The sequence below is a fragment of the Pinus tabuliformis genome, chromosome 1_1 (assembly GCF_031772625.1).
Source record: "Pinus tabuliformis cultivar Carrire ecotype Pingquan chromosome 1_1, CPIR1, whole genome shotgun sequence".
Classification (NCBI taxonomy): Eukaryota; Viridiplantae; Streptophyta; class Pinopsida; order Pinales; family Pinaceae; genus Pinus; species Pinus tabuliformis.
In genome coordinates this window covers 289,960,467-289,978,150 of record NC_142297.1, presented here as the reverse complement: position 1 = coordinate 289,978,150, position 17,684 = coordinate 289,960,467, and the positions used below count along the sequence as shown (strand labels likewise).

Sequence of the window (17,684 nt, the reverse complement as noted above, 5' to 3'; positions counted from 1 at the left end):
TAACCTCCACCTCTCCCCAAAGTTTGGTCCTGGCCAAACACAATCTGGGCCTAATATAAAGCAACATAAATTTCATTCCTCACCGATAAAAAGACAATTAGCAAAAAGATGATCAATGGATTCACCATTTGACTTACATAAGAAATACCAACCATAGTCAATCTTGTGGTGCTTTTGCATTAAATCCTAAGTAAAAACTCTTTTGGAAAGTAAGCAACACATGAAAATGTGAGGATTTTTCGGACACTTAACGTTCCACACTCCTTTCCATCACCACGCCCCCTCCGCTTCAATTTCAACCATATTTAAAAAAATGTACCCCATAAGGGACTGAGCCTAAACCAATTCATCATCATTCAAAGAAAGTTTAATATGAGCATTAGTAAGAGCATTTATATATCCAATCCAGTGCTCAAGAAAAACCTGATCAATCTGTGAAGATTCATCAGATAACTAACATAACTAACCTTGACGCTAAATAACATTGCCCGACAAATTTTTAATATGGGCTAAATGCAAAATGCCTCTATCTCTTAGTTGATTAATAAGCTCCCACAACTTTCTATATATATATTAATTATAAAATTATTACTATTTAATACTTATTAAATATTTTTTTCCACTGGAAAAATCGTAATCTTTCATTGATTAGAAAAATTACATGTTGTAGATGCATTTGCATATGCTGTATGTTCTTCCACTACACATGTGGGTATCTGTAGATTCCATTACTGTCTATCAAAAAACAAAAATCATCTCGCAGGATGTTTTACATCGCCATATATACATATTGCCACACAGGGCTGTCAGTTATAATATTTATCAGCTATATACAAAATAGTTCAAAAATATCAGTTCATGTTTGTTCATGGGCTGGCTGCCCTATGATATTGTGCATCTATGTATGGGCGGTGATAGTACTGATATGCATTTGCGCCCCGCTGCTCCTGTATCATCCACTCGCCTCTGGGAAGTACCGTAGCCTCCTTGGATAGTTGGTCGGCACTGTTGTTGTGTTCCCTGTAGATATGATTGCAAGAGATGTTATTAAACTGTTCCTTCAGTAAATTTATTTCATCCAGTATACTGCTGAGTGTGTGCGAGTGGCAAGCAGAAATATTATTGAACCAATCAATGACAATCTTTGAATCCCCGAATATGTTTAAATGCAAGCAGTTATGGCTCAATGCAAAATGAATGAGATGGCAGAGAGTGATGATCTCTGCAAAGTTGTTAGAACCAAAACCCAAACCCAGCTTTGCTTTATAGAAATTAATACTTATTAAATATATATCTTTAGTATATAAATTTGTTGATAATTTTTTTTAATAATAACCTCATATAAAATTATGACACTTTCCTCATCATTTTTTTTTTTTTCCGTGGAAAATAGAGTGCGCAATTTCTATTAAAAAGTTGTTAATAGTAATTACATGTTGTAGATGCCAAGGCATATGCTGTAGGGTGGCAGAAGCCACGTTACAAAGTAGAACCTGGATATAGGAATCCAAAAGTGTCAAGTATTACATGAGCTGTGTTCACCAGTACATAGTCCCCAAATTTCAAAATAATAATAATGTCTCAAGTCTCATATAGGAATATAACATCTATATGTCTATACATTCTATAACCGATTATAGATACTGCTATACAAAAAAGAAGCTCCCAAGTAGCCGCTGAAGAGGAACTAGTGGGGGGGAGAACCCCCAATCCGAAGGCCGTCGACGTAGGGACGATGATAGAACCTGTGTATCCCAGCTGGTGAATGCTCGTCAACCTGCCAATCTCCTATAGGGCGATCCGCCGCCTCTTTCGAAAGCTGGTCAGCAATCGCATTTCTTTCCCTGTAGATATGAGAAACAGTGATCTGGTCAAAATGTGTTTTTAGAAAAACAATTTCTTCCAAGATATGTTCCAAAGAATATGCATGACAGGTAGTTTTATTGTTTATCCAATCAATCACAATCTTAGAGTCCCCAAAAATTTGAATTTGTCTGCAATGTTTAGTGAGGGCAAAATAGAGAAGGTGTCTCAAAGTGATAAGCTCCGCAAAATTATTCGATCCCGACCCCAGGCCCATTCTCAGGTGAAAATAATGTGTCTCAGATAGATAAAAAACAACCCCTCCACCACATCCTTGTGGCGGAGCAGCCCCGTCAAAATATGCCCAAGGCATATCCTTATTAATATTTTCAGACTGAATGAGTCTAGGTCGGGTGGGCGTGCACTCAAAGGGGATTTCATTATAAGCGGCACATATGGATGCCGAGAGGAGCTGATAGTCGACTCTACGGTTCTCAAAGATGTAAGCGTTCCTGCTCTGCCAAATGAAACTTGTAACCACAGCTGGAAGATTTTGAGCTTTTTCTGTGGCATACGCAGCCCACCATATTGCCCACGCAGACGGTATGTCCACGCCCTGCCAAATCATTCTGACATTCAGGGTCTGTGTGACCTGTTGCCAAATTCCTTTAGATGCCTCACAGTGTAGAAAGAGATGGTTCGAGGATTCCTCATTGGATTGGCAAAGTACGCACCAGGATGGACCTGCAATGGCCCGCTTCTTGAGGGCATCCCCTGTAGGCAATTTGTTTGCAAGTATGTTCCATAGGAGAAGCCTATACCTGGGCTGCGCCTGCAACATCCACACTACTTTCCACCAGCCAAGCAAGTTCACAGGTTTTTTGGTTTCCATAAGTTTGATATATCCCAGCTTAGGTGAGTATATCCCAGATTTAGCAGGGGCCCATATAAGCTGATCATCCTCATCCCGAAGTTTGATATGAGATTCAATAAGTGCACGAATATATCCTTGCCACTGTTCAGTCCATGCCTCCGGGATCAGACCATGCCCGTCATTATTCCAAGCTTGGGAGAATATGGTGGAGCGTTCCCGATCTCCAATCTGAGCTAAGAATTTGATGCCTCTGAGATTTAGGTGTTGGATCAGTTCTCTGGGCAATATGTGTGCATTCCCCGAACCAGGCCAAGGGTCGAGTCCAATACGAACCTGTGCCCCATTTCCCACCCTCCAGAGTAGATTATCTCTAATAAGGGGCATCGCTTTGAGAGTAGCACGCCAGATCGCTGAAATACCCTGTAGATTCCAAGAAGGTCTGCGGAGCCACTCCGTGAAGCAGGAGGGCCAAAAGTATTTGTGGTGAATAACTTTAGCCCAAAGACTGTCCATCTTGGTGAGAGACCAGCCCTGCTTGGCCGTGAGGGCAAGTGCAAATTCCTGTAGGGATTTTAATCCCCAACCTCCCCATTGCTTTGGTAGTGCAACCGTGTTCCATTTGGTCCAGGCAAATACCCTTCCTTTTTTGTTCCCATTCCAAAGAAAGCGAGTGCAAATTTGTTGAATCCTGTTCATAATGCCTTTAGGGATCCAGGTCAGAGACATCCAATAAACAGGAGTGGCCTCAAGAACTGTCTTGATCAGTAGGAGCCTGCCAGCTTTAGACAATAGACGGTGTTGCCAACCCATAATCCTTCTTTCAATTTTGTTAATAAGCCACAACCAGTGAGTATTTTTATACCCATCCGGCTTCAATCTAAATCCCAAATATTTAAAGCCGTCTATCATCTGGCTTTCTAAGAATGGAAAGAATTGACCAGCAAGTAGGGCTTCCTGCTGTGAGCAGTTCATCATGGACCTGGTGGACTTCTGTTCGTTTATTTCCATGCCTGTGGCTTTACAAAAAAGGAGTAGGATGTCATTGAGGGTAGTGCTGTCCCTGATACTGCCATTCAGGAAGATTAGTATGTCATCCACAAATAATAGGTGGGTGAGAATAAACTGCTCCGAGATTTTGAGGCCACTTATGTCTCCTGTCCTTCTAGCTTCCGCAATGAGCCTGCTTAAACCGTCCATTACAATGAGGAAAAGTAATGGGGATAGAGGACATCCTTGTCTGATCCCTCTGGTGATATGAAAGCGTTCCGAGGCCGCACCATTGATAAGAATAGCAAAGGATACCGAAGTTACACAGCCCATGATCCAATTAATAAGGATGTGAGGGAAACCTAAGTGTGTAAGAATCATCTTCAAATAAAGCCAATTAACTTTGTCAAAGGCCTTGGCAAGGTCAATTTTTAATGAGATGCCCTTCAGGTTCTTATGCTTGATAGAATGTAAGGCTTCTTGGGCGGTGCCAATAGCCTCATGTATATGTCGGTTCCTGAGGAAGGCAAATTGTTCAGCAGATATATGAGTGGATAGGATTGGCTTTATGCGATTGGCGATGATTTTGGCTATAATTTTATAGAGACAATTGCAGAGGGAAATAGGCCGGAAGTCATTGTAGGATGAAGGCTCGTCAGATTTGGGGATCAAGGCTATGAAGGTCTGGTTCATGGGTGGGTGAATATGACCCGAGATTCTGCTTTCCTCCACCACTGCCAAGAGGTCGACCTTCATCATCTCATAGAAAGCCAGGTAGAATTCCACAGGCCATCCGTCTGGTCCTGGGCTCTTGTCCTTTTTAAACCACTTAAGCGTGCTTTCAAGCTCTTGTTCGCTGACCGGAAGGCAAAGATCCTCGGAGTCCTCCTGCGAAACAAACCTAGGAAAATTGCCAGCAAGTCTGATGATCTCTGGGAGGTTTACTGAATTTGGGGCTGAATAGAGACTTTTGAAGTGTGCGATCCCCAGTCTGGCCAATTGTTGATGGGTGGTTGCCCAACCATCAGGCTCCATAGGAAGCTGCCAAATAGTGTTGGCAGCCTTCCTGCCATTGGCAATATTATGAAAAAATTTGGTGTTGTTGTCCCCTGCTTTAAGCCAAATGGCACGACTCTTTAAACGCCAGAGTTCTTCTCTTTCCTTAAGGATCTTCGATTTTTCCTCAATCAGGTGGCAGAGTTCAGCTTTCGTACCATCCGATTGATAACCTATTCCCCTTTCGTCAGTCAATCGACCAATTCTATCTTCCATATCCTTCAGGTTCTGATCCTCCCTGTTCCGCTTCAGTCGAGCCCAGGTTTCAGTCAATTTATTGAGCTTCTTTAGCCTGTCACAGAAATCCGAAGCTTTCCTCCCTTCCCTCAACTGTGACTGAGTGGTCCAGAAATCCGTGACCATCTTGTTGAAATCTGGGTCTTGTAGGTGGCCAGCAAAAAATTTGTAGGGGGATCGCGGTTTTGGAGTGTTACCACTAACTTGTAGAAGGATGGGATGATGGTCGGACAAGCCCCCGTTGCTGACCCACTGTCTGTATAATGGGAATTTCTGTATCAGCGACTCATGCATCATGTACCTGTCCAGCCTCCTTCCTAAAGCTGCCTCTCCAGTACGCTGGTTGTGCCAAGTAGGTAGTTTTTTATTCATGGGAATGTCCACAAGCAGCTGGCCATCGAGTAGTAAAGACATTTGATCCGCTATAGGATCCCCTTGAGATGATGATCCCCAAGTCTCCCCAGCACCCAAAGAGAAATTGAAATCACCCCCAATAATAGTGTTCTGTGTAATATGTCCTTCTGAGAGAAAGTTTTGCCAAAATTCAATCCTGTTCTGATTGGGTCCATAGATGTTGAGAATTCTGATGGGTATGCCCAATTCACCCATAGTGATGTCCATGCCAAGGAATCCTCTTCCACCCCAAACCGAGAGAGGTCTGTGAATTCTAGGGTTGATACCAATGAGTAGTCCACCAGATCTACCACAGGCGTCCACCCCCTGCAGGAACCATCCAGGAAGGTAGGAGAGAAGACATCGGACTGCAAGTTCAGAGGAGCAAAGGGTTTCTTGAAGAAAAATAATATCACATCTAGATTCATGTATCAGTCTCTTGAGGGCCAAACGTTTTTTGGGGCTGGCGAGACCCCGACAGTTAAAGGAGAGGCAAATCATGGGGTCACCCTGTTCTGGGGCTCATTCGCTCTAAGTGCCCTCTCAATAGTTTTCTGTCGACCCGATGCCACATCTGCAACCGCAGATAATTTTGCAGAAGAAATTTGGGATGGCCGGCCTCTCTTCTGTTTGCGGTGCCGACCTGGGGATGAGCCTAGCCCAAGTATTTTAGGCTTAGTTCTGGATCTCAAAAGATAATGATGCCCACCGGATGCCATCAAGGAGGTCGGGGAGACTGGATCTCCACTCTCCGGGAAAAAGGAAGGGGGAGTAGTGGAGATAGTGGGCAGGGGGGGGTCAATGGGGCAATGGATGGAGGGTAAGGATACGCTTTCAGAAAGGGAGGTTCTGAATGCAGAGTGCATATTGGAATGCAATTCATTCAAATTAGAAGGATGACAAAAAGGAGAGGAGTTAGCACCTGAATGTGAAGAGGCCGGCTCCATCGGCTTTGCTGCGGCTTCAGCTGTCTTGGATCTGGTACGCGGCGGCTCAGTTGAAGGCACAGCAGATTTCCTGGATGTTCTCTTTTTCCCACCTTCGCCCGGCCCCTTTGTAGGTGGATCCTGTTGCCTCGGGTCATTCTCCATTGCATTGACATCATCCTTTGGATTGACAGAAGGTTGATTCCTGGGACCATGAGTATTCTCCTTACCCCCTCCTGTGATCAAAGGGCAATCCTTATAGAGATGTCCAGTCTTGTGGCATCTGTGGCATCGAAATGGTACGCCTTCATAGTCCAGTAATTGCTTCCTGGTGACATGATTATGATAGATTTCGATAACCTCCTCCAGACCAGGCCTAGTATCCATGTGAACCAATATTCGAGCCATGGAACGCTTACCCGACTTCTCATAAGTGCGGTCATGCTCCAGGTAGGTGCCAAGGGTGTCGCCGATTCTTTTAAATACATAGGGGCTCCAAAATTGCCAGGGCAAGCCTGGTAAGCGCACCCAGACAGGGCCAGCTCCAAGTTGTTCGCGATCAGGATCAAATAAGGGGTCCCAGCGTTTCAGTAGAACAGGCATGAGCTCAATGTGCCAATATTTGCCCAGAATCCATTCGGCGAATTGATGGTGGCAGAAATGGAGCGCGAACCATCCTTTTGAAAGAACCATCACCTCCGGTAATTCTTTGAGTAGCGGACCCCATATCTCCTCCACCCACGCCTTAAGCCTCTCCGCCGTATAATTGCGTCCACGAACACGGCCAACAAGAACCTTTCGCGCAACATCCATAATGTCCGGCAGCGGAGCTTCAGGTCCCAGGCTTACCTTAAATCCAGAATTATTAGCTTTGAGGCATCTTCCCTTTGAATACTTCTCCGAGCGTTTCCCCGCAAGAGTCTCTCGGAGTAACCTGCGACATGGGTCCGAGGAACTTTGTTGAGCTGAGTGAATCGACTGAGCAGGAGTAGGCGTGGAAAAGCATCCAGAGCGTATAGGGGATCGAGGGGCCGAGGAGCCAGTACCCAGTGGATTTGGTCCGGCAGAAGGGGGAGGAAGACGCTGATTCAGCGGCATAAAAGAGACCGAGAGGGAGTGGGAGCTAGATGGAGGTGGAGGGGTCGGAGGAGGAGGGAGGGAAGGTCGGATGGGTTGATGGAGAGGAGCATCCAAAGATGGCGACGCGAGGAAGCCTGGACCCAAGAGCTGAAGAGTCGCCGGAGAGAGTGGAGGGCAGTCAAGAGCGACGTCCAGAGGGGGAAATACCGAATCCTTGCCTTTCCCAGTTGGCAGCTGTTGCTGAGGTTGAGTAGAAGTGCCAGCCGTTCCCCCAAGAGCCACGCTACGCGGAAGCAACAACGGCCTGGTGGAGTGAGCCCATATTTCTTGGTTGGGCATGGGGTCCTCCCCATAGTCTAAAAGGTCCTCTTCGTGCATAGGAGCTGTCGGTGGGGGTAAGTAGGAACGCGAGGTCGAGTCCGGCAGTTGCGGAAAACGGATAACGGCAGAGATGGTTCAAAACCGGGTCGGCAGCAACAGTATGGATGGCGACCGCAGGTGAAACAAAGAGGGGAGGGGAACCCCAGGGGAGAAAATAGTTAACCCCAGAAAATACCCGCCGCGAACCCCGAGCGAAACGAGATTGAAGTTATTCTGACGGTCGGCCCTGCCCTATGGCAGTGGCCCCATCTGTATCACCAAGGAGGGCCCAAGTGTCAGTTAACAGTGTCGACTAGCGCGCCATCAGCACAGGGAATGCAGGTTCCGAGCTAGGGTTCCGGGTCCGCCCTTTAGTCGTATATTATCAAGGCTTGCGGTCACCCTTTCCTCATCATTTAATACTTATATAATTTCTTTTAATAAAATATATATATTTGAGAATGATTACTATTTAGTCCATATTAATTTATTATTATAATATTTTTGATTTTATATAACAAATTATATTTACTTATATTATTACAATATTTTCAATTTTATATAATATATTATATTGAGTTAATATATCATTGTTATAAATGATGTACATTATAATCTCTTTAATATTTGGTTATAAAAAACATTTTATCCTTTTTAATACAATGAAATGTATTTTATAAAAAATAATATAACACTAAAGAATTATAAATTGGTGAATATTAATTTCATTATTATTACTAAAAGTATTTAGTTAATTAAATTTATTTAAAATTTACTCTAAATTTACACATTATTAGTATTGTATGAATTTAGTATAAATTCATTTTAATCACGGATTTAACATGAGTTGAGAGGGATCAAATTTCTTCATTTGTAAACTTATTTTAGAGTGCAAAAAACAACGTGTAATTATTTATTGTTTAAGTTGTATTTTTGAATGTTATATAGATTACATAATATGCGCACTGAGTCATTTTATTAATATATTTTTAAGTATACATTAATATTAATTCATATTAAAATATTTTATTCATAATCTATGTTGGATATTTTATTCTATATAACATTAAAATATTTTCTTTTAACATTTTTTTTCTATACATGAATAAATATCAAGTGTTAAAATAATTTACATCAATATTAATTCATATTAAAATATTGTATTCATAAGCCATACTGAATATTTTATTCTATAGAACATTAAAATATTTTCTTTTAACATTTTTTTTTTCTATATATAGATATATATCATGTGTTAAAATATTTTACATCACGTGTTTAAACATCTTACTCACATACTTTTTTTAAGAGGGACATACATACTTACACATCACTTTCAAATTGGGTTGTAGAATAAGCCTCTCGACTCAACCACTGAAATCACATAAAAACAAACACAATACTCATAAATATTAAATTTTAATAAACTCAATAACAACACCTCAATTTTACAAATCAAATAAACCATTCACGAATTCAAAAAAATAAAATAAACATTTCATCCAAAAATAAATATTAAATAAATTACGACAATGTTATAACATTTTAAAAACTAATTCAACAATGGAAATTGTGAGCGAGCGAGGCTCTAGAGATTACAAAAACTCAAAAAATAGGTTTTATTTAGGTGAAGCCTATGGGCCAAATACCACGGGACAAATTATTATTAATACCATGGACCAAATACCATATTTATAAAAGAGATATGGTAAATAAATGAATATAAAAGAGGCATAAAGAGGTATGGTAAATAAATATAAATATATCAAATAGGATTAGAAATCAACATCTAATTATATACCAAGCCTATGGGCCAAATACCATGGACCAAATTATTATTAATACCATACAATTTTTTTTTATTAACCCTAATATTAATATTAAAAAATTAATATTAATAAATTTAATAACTTTGGATTAATACAATATTAAATTTAATATATATCTATATATATATATATATATATATATATATATATATATATATATATATATATATATAAACTCTAGATATATATGGGAGGGAAGAACAAAAACATAGAGTGATAGAGGTGGAGAAATAGGGGGAGTGACAAGGGAGAGATGGAGATAAACTGAAGGAGAGGGGAGAGGAGGAATGAAGAGCGAGAGAGGGAGAGGAGTGATAGAGGTAGAGAATAGTAAGAGAGGGAGAGGGAGACATAAAGATGGTGGTGGGAGAGAACGGGAGAGAGAGGAGGAGGGAGGGAGATAGTGAGAGGATTGGAGGTCAGAAAGAGAGAGAGAGAGATGGGGGGAGAGAAAGGGGGGTAGGAGAGAAAGGGAGAGAGAGGAAGGATGAGAGAGAGGACTTGAGAGAGAGTAGAGAGGGAGGGATAGAGAAATGGAGTCAGAGGGGGAGAGAGGGAGGGATAGAGAAATGGAGTCAGAGGGGGAGAGAGGGAGGGATAGAGAAATGGAGTTAGAGGGGGAGAGAGGGAGGGAAGAAGAAATACATAGAGAGTGAGAAGTGGAGAGAGAGGGAGTGACAAGGGAGAGATGGAGAGAGAGTGTGTATGTTTAGGGTGAGATAAAGAGACATAGAAGGAGAGATGGAGGCAAGGGGGGAGAGAAGGAGAGATAAGGAGAAAGGGAGGGATATAGTAATATAGTTGGAGAGAGAGAGAGTGATGGGGGAGAGAGAGGATTGGAGGGAAAAAAGAGAGAGAGAGCGGAATTGGGGAAGATATAGGGAGGCAGGAGAGAAAGGGGAGAGAGCAAGGACGAGAGAGAGGACTTGAGAGAGAGGAAGAGAGTGATGGGGGAAGATATAAGATTGTAGGGGGAGAGAGGAGAGAGATGGGAGAAGAAAGAGGAAGGTAAGAGAGAAAGGGAGAGAGAGGACTTGAAGAGAGGAGGGGAGAGGGAGGGTTAGAGAGATGGAGTTGGAGGGGGAGAGAGGGAGGGAAGAAGAAGTGCATAGAGGGTGAGAAGTAGAGAGATAGAGGGAGTGACAAGGGAGAGATGGAGAGAGAGTGTGTATGTTTCGTCGTGAGATAAAGAGACAAAGAAGGATAGATGGAGAGAAGGAGAGAGAGATGAATATAGTAACAGAGTTAGAAGGTGACGAGAGAGAGAGAGGTGGGAGAGAAAGGAAGAGAGAGAGGATGTGAGAGAGTGAAGAGATGTAAGGAAAGATAGATGGAGGTGGAGAGGGAGAGAGAGGGAGGCAAGAAGAAAGACATAGAGAGAGAAAAGTGGCGAGAGAGAGAGAGAGAGGGAGTGATAAGGAAGATGGAGAGAGAGGGAGAGAGGACAATAGGAGGGAAGAAAGATAGAAGCGGGGGAGAGGCAGAGAAGGGAAAGAGAGACGAAGAGAGAGGGAGAGGAGGAGGAAGTGATAGATAGATATATTGGAGAAACAGAGTGTATGTTTTAGGGGTGATATAGAAAAACTAAGGGAGATAAAGATATAGATGGAAGGTGAATAGAAAGAAGAGAGACATGGAAACAAGGAGGGAGGGACAAAGAGATTGATAGATATGGAGTGAGAGAGAATTTGTGTTTGGGTGGCTAAGATAAAGAGACAAAGAAGGAGAGATGGAGGGAGATATAGATATAGATGGAGGGGGGAGAGAGGGAAGAAGATTTATTGCACTAGATGCATTGATTTCAGTGTAGATGGTGATTTATAATCCTATTTGATTTCTTGCACTAGATGCATTGATTTTAGTGTAGATGTTGATTTCTAATGATATTTGATTACTTGCACTAGATGCATTGATTTTAATGTAGATGATTTCTAATCCTATTTGATTTCTTGCACTAAATGCATTGATTTCAGTGTAGATGGTGATTTCTAATCCTATTTGATTTCTTGCACTAAATGCATTGATTTCAGTGTAGATGGTGATTTCTAATCCTATTTGATTTCTTTCACTAGATGGATTAATTTCAATGTAGATGTTTATTTCTAATTATATTTGATTGCTTGCACTAGATGCATTGATTTCAATGTAGATTATTTCTAATCCTATTTGATTGTTTGCACTAAATGCATTGATTTCAGTGTAGATGGTGATTTCTAATCATATTTGATTCCTTGCACTAGATGCATTGATTTCAGTGTAGATGTTGGTTTCTAATCTTATTTTCTTACTTGCACTAGATGCATTGATTTGAGTGTAGATGTTGATTTTTAATCCTATTTGATTACTTGCATTAGATGCATTGAATCTAGTGTACATGTTGTTTTCTAATCTCATTTGATTTCTTGCATTAGATGCATTGATTTCAGTGTATATGTTGATTTCTGATTTGATGTAATTAGATGTATGATGGTACATTAATTTCAAAGTGATTGGATTAATAGTGTGCATTGATTTTAGTGTAAGCATAAAAATTTATTGACAATGTACATTGATTTTTTTGTTATAGTAATTCAACCTATTAATATTGGAGAACAAAAGAGACAATGTATGATGTTTAATACAAAAACTCGAGTCAAATATTTAAATGGTTTACGACTTTAACTGTCATTTTCATATAATCGACATGAAAATATGACAAAACTAACAAGGGTGACAATAAGAATAGTAGAAAAAAATAGTCTGAGATTGATCACAATGGAGACTATTTGTAATTGACTACATTTTTATTATTCACATTTTCTATCATTCAATACTATTACATTGTCACTTTGCATTCAAAAAATTTTATTTCATAATTTTCCATCATCAAAGTTATTGGAAATATGTACCATCTCAAAAAACTGAGGTAACTAAGCAAATTAAAAATTAAAATGTCTAGAAAAATCTCAGACATATTTAGCATATTTAAAATGGTAATATTAATATTAGATGTATTTACATATTATTGATAAAATTAATCATATGTTCGATAGATTTTCCTTGGCCACACACGACTGAAACCAACCGAGATCCATCTAAACTTTGGATCTATCAAGTGCTAAGAGGGATCAAATCTCTCGAGGTGCAAACCTCTTTTTTGAGTGCAAAACTTTGGGAAAGGTTTGCACCTCGAGAGATTTGATCCCTCTCAGCGCTTGATAGATCCGGAGTTAAGATGTATCTAGGCTGGTAGAGTACCAATGCACTCAATATGTGAATGATATAGGTTGATCGCTACTTATCATTTCACTCTCATAATTAATTTTTGATTTCTAACATCCACATTTTCCATGTTATAAATTCTTATGTGCAGCTCATACTAATGATAATTTAAAATTTGGTTTTTATTTTAAATTTAGAAAAGTATGGTTCATCGAGGCTTGATCAGGGGCTTTGTTAAGGCACTCCTTGTTGTGAAGTCACCAATTCAATTCTCTGCCCCTGTCGAGGTGATATATTGGACATGGTGAAGATTTAGTCCCCCCAAGCTTACAAAACAAAAAATTAGAAAACTATGGAAAAAATTATTTAATATTATTATTTATTTTTATTTTTAAAATCTTGATATGCATGTGTATTAATATGTATAGCAAAACTTGGTTACTTAAAGTAATTTATTGAGGACCCATAAAGGGTCGACTTCCACCTCTAGCAAAGACATTGGGGTTTTGAGCTATTAATTTGTTTCTTTAAATGTAACGAAGACTAGTTTTTAGCTGGTCATAAATATTTTAAGAACATATTCTAGGATCAGAATGTTATTTTAGTGTAAACATTATTAACAAGAAATTTAATCGCGGCTATAAAACTAAATTAATATGATTTCAAGTAACAAGTATCACTTATTATCATTGTTGAAGTTATAACACAAAATTCATATGATTTCAAGTAACAAATAACATCTAGCCTTAATATCACACATAAAAGCACACACTACTCCTAGTAGTGATGACTATTCGAGTTATTTGCATTAAATGCAAAAGATTATGTATTTATTTTTTATAAATACTATAATTTTTATTAATTTCATTTTATGAAATTGTTATTAATATTTAACTTTTCTTTAACTGATACAAAGTTTGGGGTTAAGTGACTCTTAAAATGGAAAGTTAAGGATATTGAAAGCTACCAAGTAGAAATCCTAAAATTGGAGGGCCAATCCTCATCCCTTACATTCACAAGCTCTTCAATTTAGTAGTCAAGTAGGGTTTCCCTAAACTCTAGACTGAAAACAACATTGTTCCTATTTTTAAAAGTTAATCCTCTAATTATAGGAACAATATATTTAATAGTTTTTTAATCTAAGTTATCTGGAATTATTTTGGAAAAGAAGATCCACGTATTGGTAGAAAGCAACATAAAAATAGCTAATGACCGAGCTAGATTTATGAGTTAATTTTCAATTGTGAACCACCTTGTTACACTTAGGATCACTGCAAAGTGTTTGCAATAATAAAATCAACATTCTATATTACTTTGTTGTTGACATAGTGCCTAGAACTAACCTCTGGAATTGATTAGAAGAGGTTAAGATTTCTTTCAAAGTCAATAACTGTTATAATAAGGTTGTATCAGAATGTCATTGCCAAAACTTTAAAGGTTGGTCAAAAGGAATTTAATTATAATATAGGACTTAAGCAAAGGTTTTCCCTTGTCTCCTACCCTTTTTGGTATTCATATTGACAAGTTAGGAAATTGCTTGAAAGATGTACGACGTGTCAACAACTTTAGATTGAATAGTCATTATTTTTATTTTTTATGTTGATGGTATTGCTTTTTTAAGGAGTCTCTTAATTTTTACAAATAAAATTTCAAATTTTTTTGTTCTAATATAAATATGACTGTTAATAATGATAAAAAAAATAACTATAATAATCAAATTACGGGTGAGCCAATGCACACACCCATATATTTTCTTGGGAAAGAAATCAACTTCCCTCTCAACATGATGGCTAGAGTGAGATTGGTGGTACCAAGTTAACCCACAAGTATACTCACTTAATAGTTGAACAACACTTTAAGCCAATACAATAATATTCATAAGCAAAAAGCCAATATATCAACATTTATCCAGAGATTATAACTCATGTCACTAGCAAGAATTTGAATCTAAATAAAGGAGATAATACTCATTCCATCCAATCACCTAAAACAATCCCAATTTTCAAATAAAAAAATATATATTAATTTTATATGTTAATAAAAATATTTTATAATTGGAGTTTTAGATCAATATAGCTATGACTAGAATTGCAACGGGGGGAGACAACGAAACGGGAGCCGAGAAGAGCGATGGAGAACTAGGGTTAGGGTTTAGGAACAGGAGCCCCCAGGCGGACTAGCTCCTGGCCAGGAGCAGGGGATCCCGTGGCCACCTGTGAAACCACATAACAGATCAGCGTTAAATAATATAAGGGAAGCAGTTACTGAGACCAAGCCAGACTGCGAGGAAATGACGGAAGTAGGCGGGGGGAGGGGAGAGATCCCCTCCTACAAGGAGATCACAGCAGGGGAATCAAGCCGAATCGGAGCAAACGACGGACCTGGAAATCATGGCAAGATATCGCCAGTGATGGGAGAAGTTTGGCAGGCAAGGACATCGAACAAATGTTTACCAAAGGCAACCAAAAAACCCAGGTTTGTAATCCCAAACAATAAATTGGAAGAGTACAGAGGTTATATGAAAGACCATGCACTTATATGCAAGTTTGTAGGAACATGGCCGTCTGAGAAAGAGTTGATGAAATGGATACAACAAAAGTGGAAACCCAAAGGTCATATAGATCTTAAACTAGGAGCAAAGGGTTTTTTCACAGTAATATTCACAAATCTGGAGGATAAGGAGAGGATATTTGAGGAAGGGCCATATTTTTTTAACAACGCAGGTCTATTCATGAGGCAATGGGAGGAGTGTTACAATCCGGAAAAAGAAAGGATGTTAGTGGCACCAGTTTGGGTCCGGCTATTTGGACTCCCGATAGAGTTTTGGGACCCAGAGATTTTAGAAGGAATTGGGAACTCAATTGGGACTTTTGTGAAGGTAGCAGAAACCACCAAGAGAGGAAGATGTACATCATATGCCAGGATCTGTGTCTACATGAATATTACAGAACCATTGCCGGAGCACATTGAAGTAGAATATCATGATGAAGTATGGCAACAACCAATCGATTACGAACACATCCCATTCAGGTGCAGACGGTGCCATGAGTATGGCCATCTGTTTAAACACTGTCCGATGAATGAAGGAAACATCCCATCAAATCAGGGGGAGGAAAAGAAAAGGACAGAGCAAGAGAGGAAGTTGAATGAAGAAAACAGAGAAGGGTTCACGGAAATACAGAGAAGAAAGAGACCCCAAAAAGGAAAGACCAAACTAAACCCTTCTTATCCAGAAGGCAACCAGAAAAGTCAGAATCAGTTCGAGATCCTGCGAGATCTAGAAATGGAGGCGGAAGGAGCAGAAGAGGAAGAGGAAATAAGAGAAGTCCAGAAAGAAAACAGGAAGGACAATAAAGAAATGAATAACATAACATTGGAAAAAGAGGGAGAAAAGGAAGATAGGGAACAAGAACAAACCCAGGAACAGATCCAAATGGAAATAGACCTGCAGCAGGAACAAGAAGGAGAGGAAGAACAGATCATGAGGAAACTCCTACAGGAGTGGAAGCATCTGGATGAACGGTTTATACCAGAGGACCAGAAACAACTCTATAAGGACATGTTCCAAAGATACAAGGAAAAACGAGGACGATGGACAGCAAAGCAACCAGAGCAACTTGGATCACAAGGAGATCAGAACGCAGAAACAGGAACCACAGGGAAAGGTGGATGGAAAAGAGGAAGGAGGCCTATGAGTGAGACCATTCAAATGGTAGGAGAGATGCTGGTGAACTCAGGGAAAGTTGTACCATTGTCAGAGGTCTTCCAACAACCCTCAAAACTATTGAAATGATTATTACAACCTGGAATATCAGAGGGCTGAATAGTAAGGGAAAGCAAAGATATTTGAAAGAGAGACTCAAAAGGGATAAGCCAAATATAATGCTAATCCAAGAAACAAAATTAAGGGAAAGCAAACTAAGAGAAGTGATGAAAAATTTCAAGCCGCATTATGAGATCATGGGTCAAGATGCGACAGGTAGTGCAGGGGGAGTAGCAATCCTGTGGAACCCAGAGGAAGTCCAATTTGAAGATTGGACCAGCATACCACGCATCCTCTCAGGGAGATTTAGAATTTTAGGTTCTCAAGAATGGATCCTTTTATCAAATGTATACGGGCCCCATATACAGACTGAATGTATGGTTTTTCTTCAGAACCTGGCAGTCATGCGGTCCTTCTATCCTGCTTCACCTTGGATAGTGGGAGGAGACTTCAATATGATAAAATCTCTAAACGAAAAAAAGGGCGGGCTTAGAAGAACAGAGACAAACATGGAAGCCTTTGGGGATTGGATAGCAGATCAAAGACTTGTGGACATTCAGACAACAAATGGAATATATACTTGGAATAATAGGAGGGGAGGCAGACACCAGATCGCCTCCAGACTAGATCGATTCCTACTGTCAGAACAGATCATGAATTGGGACATTTACATTGAAGCTGCGATTCTGCCTAGGATGGGATCGAATCACTGGCCGGTTAAAGCTGAACTGGACATAAAAGCCAGCCCTAAGAGAAAGCCCTTCAGATTTGAAGCCTTTTGGCTCAGGGACAAAATTTTTATGAAGAAAGTAGAAGAATGGTGGAAACAAAGCAGTCAGAGAGGAAGAAATAAAATGCAGACATTTCAGATGAAACTAAAAGAGTTGAAAGGAAACATAAAGAAATGGAATAAGGAAGAATTTGGACATATACTCAAAGATCAACAACTGCTAGAATAGAATATGAAGCAAATCCAACAAGAAATAATAAATACAGGTAGGAGTGAAGACCTGGCCAAGGAGGAAGGGATCCTGTTAGGACAACTAGAAGAGAGACGAAAACAAGAAGAAATCTTGTGGAGGCAAAAATCCAGGGTAAACTGGTTAAGAGAGGGAGAATGGAATACAAAGTTCTTCCACCAAGCAATGATCCAGAGAAGGCAAAGAAATAGAATT

The 17,684-nt window shown here is 39.8% G+C and overlaps 1 protein-coding gene across 1 annotated transcript; it reads left to right on the top strand.

The window, feature by feature from the left end:
- The first annotated feature begins 16,706 nt into the window (after positions 1–16,706).
- On the top strand, positions 16,707–17,468 carry LOC149212684 (uncharacterized). Its single transcript, XM_089388785.1, has one exon. The coding sequence runs from the start codon at positions 16,707–16,709 to the stop codon at positions 17,466–17,468; it is 762 nt and encodes a 253-aa protein (XP_089244911.1).
- Positions 17,469–17,684: the final 216 nt, after the last annotated feature.